This window comes from Chlorocebus sabaeus, chromosome 10 (genome assembly GCF_047675955.1).
Source record: "Chlorocebus sabaeus isolate Y175 chromosome 10, mChlSab1.0.hap1, whole genome shotgun sequence".
Lineage (NCBI taxonomy): Eukaryota > Metazoa > Chordata > Mammalia > Primates > Cercopithecidae > Chlorocebus > Chlorocebus sabaeus.
This window is the reverse complement of record NC_132913.1, coordinates 64,825,749-64,833,368: the sequence shown is the minus strand read 5'-3', so window position 1 is coordinate 64,833,368 and position 7,620 is coordinate 64,825,749. Positions and strand designations below refer to the sequence as shown.

Below are 7,620 nucleotides of genomic sequence, written 5' to 3'. Positions count from 1 at the left end.
TCCAGGGGAATTCCAAGAGATAACTCGCGTTTTGCCATCCCGGTCCTTTTAGTAAAACTAAACCAAAAGCCAGCATTAGTATCGACGACACCGAGTACAAGGCTCAAAATCGCCAGGAATATGGGGCCGGAAACCTTTCTCCGCCGCGCCAGAGATCAAGGTGCCATAACAGACACAGTGAGCGCCCCTGATCTTTAGGGGGCAGGGAAGGAGGATTACCCTGCATCCCCACCGGCCGCGGGTCCGGTAGGTACAGCCGGGACTACGCCTCCCAGCATGCAGCGCGGCTACGTCCCGCGCCGCGGCACCGCTGGAACGGTGCAGGCAGGGATGAGGAGATTCAGTCTCTGAACGGCCCGGAGGAGTAGCCTTTCCCCTCCTGAATGCCGCCACTCCGCAGTCCACAGTATTTGAAAATCAAACCAAAATTCAGAGACTGACGAGAATGGTCCCTTTTTATTCCTAACAGATTTCTTGCGACAAGGAAACCGGCAGTCTTCCGCTTCCGGTTTCCCTGTTGCCGTGGTAACCGCACGCATAACAGCCCTGGTGATTATGGCGGTCCTGAGCGGCGCGCAGATCCCCGACGGGGAGTTCACCGTGGTCGTGTACCGGCTCATCCGCGATGCTCGCTACGCTGAGGCGGTGCAGCTGCTGGGCCGAGAGCCGCAGCGGAGCCCTAGGAGCCGCGCAGGCCTGTCGCTGCTAGGCTACTGCTACTACCGCCTGCAGGAGTTCGCGCTGGCGGCCGAGTGCTATGAGCAGCTGGGCCAGCTGCACCCGGAACTGGAGCAGTACCGCCTGTACCAGGCCCAGGCCCTGTACAAGGCCTGCCTTTATCCGGAGGCCACCCGGGTCGCCTTCCTTCTCCTGGATAACCCCGCCTACCACAGCCGGGTCCTCCGCCTGCAAGCCGCCATCAAGTACAGTGAGGGCGATCTGCTAGGGTCCAGGAGCCTGATAGAGCAGCTACTGAGTGGGGAAGAGGGAGAAGAAAGTGGGGGCGAGAATGAGACCGATGGCCAGGTCAACCTGGGTTGTTTGCTGTACAGGGAGGGACAGTATGAAGCTGCATGCTCCAAGTTTTTTGCCGCCCTGCAGGCCTCGGGCTACCAGCCTGACCTTTCCTACAACCTGGCTTTGGCCTATTACAGCAGCCGACAATATGCCTCAGCACTGAAGCATATCGCTGAGATTATTGAGCGTGGCATCCGACAGCACCCTGAGCTAGGTGTGGGCATGACCACTGAGGGCATTGATGTTCGCAGTGTTGGCAACACCTTAGTCCTCCACCAGACTGCTCTGGTGGAAGCCTTCAACCTTAAGGTAGCTATAGAATACCAACTGAGAAACTATGAGGCAGCTCAAGAAGCCCTCACTGACATGCCACCCAGGGCAGAGGAAGAGTTGGACCCTGTGACCCTACACAACCAGGCACTAATGAACATGGATGCCAGGCCTACAGAAGGGTTTGAAAAGCTACAGTTTTTGCTCCAACAGAATCCCTTTCCTCCAGAGACTTTTGGCAACCTGTTGCTGCTCTACTGTAAATATGAGTATTTTGACCTAGCAGCAGATGTCCTGGCAGAAAATGCCCATTTGATTTATAAGTTCCTCACACCCTATCTCTATGACTTCTTGGATGCCGTGATCACTTGCCAGACAGCTCCTGAAGAGGCTTTCATTAAGCTTGATGGGCTAGCAGGGATGCTGACTGAGGCCCTCCGGAAACTCACCATACAAGTACAAGAAGCAAGACACAATAGAGATGATGAAGCTATCAAAAAGGCAGTGAATGAATATGATGAAATCATGGAGAAGTATATTCCCGTGTTGATGGCTCAGGCAAAAATCTACTGGAACCTTGAAAATTATCCAATGGTGGAAAAGATCTTCCGCAAATCTGTGGAATTCTGTAACGACCATGATGTGTGGAAGTTGAATGTGGCTCATGTTCTGTTCATGCAGGAAAACAAATACAAAGAAGCCATTGGTTTCTATGAACCCATAGTCAAGAAGCATTATGATAACATCCTGAATGTCAGTGCTATTGTACTGGCTAATCTCTGTGTTTCCTACATTATGGCAAGTCAAAATGAAGAAGCAGAGGAGCTGATGAGGAAGATTGAAAAGGAGGAAGAGCAGCTCTCTTATGATGACCCAAATAGGAAAATGTACCATCTCTGCATTGTGAATTTGGTGATAGGAACTCTTTATTGTGTCAAAGGAAACTATGAGTTTGGTATTTCTCGAGTTATCAAAAGCTTGGAGCCTTATAATAAAAAGCTGGGAACAGATACCTGGTATTATGCCAAAAGATGCTTCCTGTCCTTGTTAGAAAACATGTCAAAACACACAATCATGCTTCGTGATAGTGTTATTCAAGAATGTGTCCAGTTTCTAGAACACTGTGAACTTCATGGCAGAAACATACCTGCTGTTATTGAACAACCCCTGGAAGAGAGAATGCATGTTGGAAAGAATACAGTCACAGATGAGTCTAGGCAGTTAAAAGCTTTGATTTATGAGATTATAGGATGGAATATATAGTAATAGCTGATAATGGCATTTATCAAATGGCTTTGTTCTATAAATTTGCATTGCTTTAGCCTTTGGCATCTTTATATTTGTTACATGTTGAACTTTGTACACTACTCAATATAAAAAAAAAAGTAGCCAAAACTTTTGCTGTTACATTTCCCAGAAAGTGAAACATTCTAAGAACTTTTACCCCAGGGGTTATGAAAAATTCCAAACTTACGAAGAATGTTTCTATCAGAAGTTGTAATACCTTTGTTTCCTTTCCTCTGTAACCTTGTGCTCTGATCTCTCTTCAGGGGCCTTCGCACAAGGATTACATCATTCAGGGACCAAGCACTATCTCAGTAATAGTTAAGAGTAGTCTTTAAATAATCATTTCAGGGATTGTGTGTTCTAGTCTCACAATTTACACTCATTAATTTGTAATGCATACTTTTTATATAGACTTTAGGATACTTTGGCAGTGTTTTTTAATATGGATATAATGCTTTAACCAAAATGCCTTAGGTTATAAGTGGGTTTTTTTTTTTTTTTAAACGGGCAAGAGTCAGTAAAAAATTTTGTAGCTTTAATAAAATTATGGTGCTATAATGTAGACACAATGAACAATTATCAAAGAACAAATTTCCCTGGTTTTCTTTTGTTCCCTTTAATAATTTAAATATATGAACAAGATATGCTGTTACTATTTTCCATGATAACTTTTTAAATATTTATCTCTGTGACAAATAACAGATGTATCCTGAGAGCTCAGGGGTTTAAGAGACAGAGGTTTTGTTATGTTTGTTGCCCAGGTTAGTATCCAACTCCTAGGCTTAAGCATACTCCCACTTCAGCTTCCCAAGTAGCTGGGACTACTGGTGCAAATCACTGGGTCCAGCTCTCAGTTCTTAATTCCTACATTTGTGCTTGCAATTTAGGATATGCTGGGTGTACAGTGTTTCCATGTTGTAGCCTCTTGGATAAGGAAAAATCTTGGCCACCAGGCCTGGCCAAAAAGGTCAACTCTAAGTTGTAGTGTTCACTTCATGTCCACAACTCCCAAGAGTTTTTTGGAGTTCCCACTGGGAACCACATGCATTCTGATCAGGCATTTTATTTTCTGAACCTTAAAAGAGCTTTACTATTTGATTTCCCACTCCTCTCTTTCCACAAAAAGACCTAACTTGACCCGGCTTAGAAAAATCAAGTGTATTAGATTGAATCATATGAAGTTGTTGATTTTTGACAGTTTTTGACTTAGAAAACTAGCAGTTTCTCATAGCTCAACCTAGTAGCTTTCTTCTGAATGATAGGGAACCTCTGCCATAATGAGATGATTATTTTCCTTCAAGGAAAAGGAACCACTTAGCCACATAGGTACTGATAAAAACATGCTCAGCATAATTCCTCTGTAGCATGACCTCAAATTGTGCTCAAATTGTATTATACCAGGAAATTTGGCTTTTTGTGAAGTTCAATGGTTTTGAATTTATGGCATTTTAAATCTTAATTATCTGAGCTGCTATCATTTACCACTGATGCTGTAGTGTCACATGTGGAGGACAAGCAATGTTTACTGACCTCTTCACTGCATCCCATAGCACATTCAATGTTTGGGAAATGTTCTTTGTTTAACAACTTCTGTACTAAAAGTGTTGCTGCAGTAGCTTTGTGCCCCTGTCAATCTTGGTAGCCTCTTAAGATTTGGAAAGTAAATGAACTGAAATCTTGTTTTCAATGGCCGTATTAAAATTCTGTTTTTTTTCTGTTTCTTCTAAACCATGCTATTTTCTTTAGGGGAAAAAAAGCATAAAGTGTAACCAATGTTAACCACCCAAAAACAAATGTTTTCCAGATTCCCTTTTGCAAATAGCCTGGTCTTTATTTGGCCACAATTTAACCAGGTGTTATGTGTTTGTGGTTTTCATGTATGTGTAATTTAACTTTTCAGAACATAAAAAGCTTTTCTGAATGGTTTTTAACCCCTTGCTGCTGGGCATTTGGGATTTCCTGGTTAGTAATGTATAAGGAAATCCTGACTGCTCATACCACTAAGAAACAATGGTGAACCATGCCATCTGTCCCCTTCCTTACCCTGGCTCTCAGACAGGCACCCACGCAGATTCAGATTGCTGCTGGCAGCAACAAAGTCTTATGAACCACACAGAGTCAAGAAGTCTGGTGCTGAGGCCTGGGAAGACAGGACATTCCTAACTCCCCTGGCACTTGTTGTCCTTATTTTCAGGATATACATCTTTAAAACTCACATTCAAAGTACCCTGCCTTGCTTGATTCTAAAAAGCAAATGACTTTACAATGACCCCATATTTTGCCATTTGAGTGAATGCTTCTGTACCTAAAACTCAAATGAAAGCTTTGTTCTGTGCTCCTAGAGTATATAAAGTGCTAAAAGCACTTTTCTTGACAATGAGCTCCTTATAGAAATATAAGGAATCTTTTAAGATTTATTCATAATACCTGCATAGTCTATTTTAAAGGACTCAAATATTAATTATTTCATCTTAGTCAACCCTTTGATCTCCACACAGGCACACACAAAATAGGAGTGTGTGCACTTATACACAAGTAGTTATATTTGTTTTCTCAGGAACAAGAACTTGATCGCTTAGTGCAGAACCAGCAAAAACATACTCCTTTGATCAGTGGCGTGACATGCCTGTCAAAGGATTTTTATTCCTCATGACAGTCCCCCTTTGAATGTGGCCTTAGCTGCAGAATGGAAAAAAATGTCCACACCCAAAATGTCCAGGTGTTTGCCCCAATACCATCTGTGAAGGTCAGGTGTGGTGGCTAAGTCTGACCCATTCATGAGAAGCATACAATTATGACTGTGTGGGAATGAAGGTGGGTCATCTGGCAATGAGACAGCTGTAATCATAAGAGGGACACTCCTAACCTGAGGGGTGTGTGGCCTCACAGGCTTAGAGAAGCACCTCAGATGGAATCCATACAGAATCACAGTGATAGGTTTGGCCCAAGGTTAGACTGATTTGTTTAGAGAGGGCTATGGGATAGATGCCCAAATAAATATACTTATTAGGAAATATGAGATTAGAAAGGGTAAATGGCTTGGAGGGGAAGCTTTAGAAGTAACTTTCTGACCCCTCTGCCCCATAATCCTCATCTGGGCTCATTTTCTCCCTGGTGTCCTGGAGGGTTAACAGTGTTGGAAGTCTGACTACAGTTAAGCAGAGTGAGACTGCGTAAACAACCTAACTTTAAAAGGATAACATCACTAAAGAAAGACTTTACAAGTGAGTATCAGGATTTTCAAATATAATTTTTGTTTCAGGTTCCCTCTCTTCTTTTTCTTATTGACTCTGGGTGATCTGGAAAGACCTAGAGGTTGTGTTTTTGAGAGCATTCTCTGCAGAGCTTGGTGTTCCAAAGGCCACAAGGGATTTTAGACCCTGTACCCCGGACATGTTCCAAGACTCTCACATTATGTCAGACATGCAAGCCCTGCCCCAGCTTCTCCCAACACTCAGCTTTTCCTGGTATTAGTAGTTTCCTGGTATTAGTGTGACTTGCAGCTCATTCTCCACCATTCACTAAATGCCTCTTATCCTTTGTTACCTACCTCTGGGACTAAAGTGACATTTGGGTTTTCTGTAGTTTTCAGTTTTTGGGCTATGCTCTTAGTATTAAGTCAAACCATATTTTGTCATGAGCCAGTATCTCTTGGGTTTTGGTTGTCCAACTACATAATCACCATGACTGTAACCATCAGATTCTAAACTGATACTTTCATTCTAGTTATAAGCTATATACTTTTTGAGTACCCTAATGTAGCTCAAACCCTTCAGCAGCAACCTGAATTCTTAAATTAGTATTTTTAAGGAATTGTGACTTTCCTAAGAACCTAGATTGTTGTCTCTAGGTTATAATAAAACATTTCTTTAATCTCAAACAGTTCTTTCAATTTTCAGTCTCCCAATGGTAGATGTATAACTTATAGAAAAAGGTTGTCTTATATTTTTAAGTGCAGCTCAAAGAATACTAAAGTTATAAAAATGCAAATTTATTCACTCCATCAGATACTTCCTTTTATGAGTTTCATATTAAACCCACAAAATCAGTGCAGGATACTGTGGGTTAAACATTTACACAGCAGGACAATATCTGAGAAAAAACCTTTCTGGCATTCTATGGCATGTGGTCACAAAGACAGCAGCTTCTACTCTGTAGTAGGAAGAGACTCCATTTCCTTACTTGTCGTTGGGAAAAGCTGAGTGTTGGGAGAAGCTGGGGCAGGGCTTGCATGTCTGACATAATGTAAGAGTCTTGGAACATGTCTGGGGTCCAGGGTCCAAAATCCCTCATGGCCTTTGGAACACCAAGCTCTGTGCTAAAGGGTGGAAGGCTACCCTGATATACCATAATCTAAGCCCAGGACATAAAACCCCTCGTGGCTTGGAAAGAATCCAGGGCTGAGGGCATAAAACCCCTCGTGGCCTCTGGAATGTGTCTAGACTTGCTGGTTCCTTGCTTCTAGCCCTTCCAGGCTCCTAGATCAATTGTGTCTTAGAATTGGTCATATAAATGCTAAACCGTCACAGCTGTAAATCATGTGCTTAATACAATGCTCCCTTTCAACCCCACATTCTCACCACCTGTTTCTTTGATCACCAATAAACAGTAGTCTGGGCTTCCAGGGCTCAGGGCCTTTGCAGCCTCCATACTCGCGTTGGCCCCCGGACCCACTTTATTTCTCAAACTGTCTTTTCTCATTCCTTTGACTCCGCTGGACTTCATCGCCCCCATGACCTGGTGTTGGGTCTGATCACCCCAACACTTGAGCCCTTCTCTAGAGGACAACTAATAATCTACTCTAAAAAGAAATTCTGTGTACATCATAGTCATCCAGCACAAGTAGCCTACAGCAGTGAAGCAGCCAGCACACAGGTACTGGAGTCAGTCACCTGGCTCCACAGTCCTGTAATGCCACTTCTCAGCTACTAATGGTGGGTGCTTCTTAACCTAACCAAACTTCAGTTTTTTTCACCAGTAAAAAGGGGATGATACCAGTTACTTCACAGGGTTGTTGTGATAACAATGCTACCTTCTTGCCTGTCT

General features: G+C 43.2%; 1 protein-coding gene across 1 annotated transcript; it reads left to right on the top strand.

Moving 5' to 3' along the window:
* Nucleotides 1-219: 219 nt before the first annotated feature.
* On the top strand, nucleotides 220-4,302 carry IFT70B (intraflagellar transport 70B). The gene has a single exon (XM_007965449.3). It carries the CDS (start codon nucleotides 556-558, stop codon nucleotides 2,548-2,550), a length of 1,995 nt encoding a protein of 664 aa, XP_007963640.3. The 5' UTR covers nucleotides 220-555; the 3' UTR covers nucleotides 2,551-4,302.
* The last annotated feature ends 3,318 nt before the right edge of the window (nucleotides 4,303-7,620 follow it).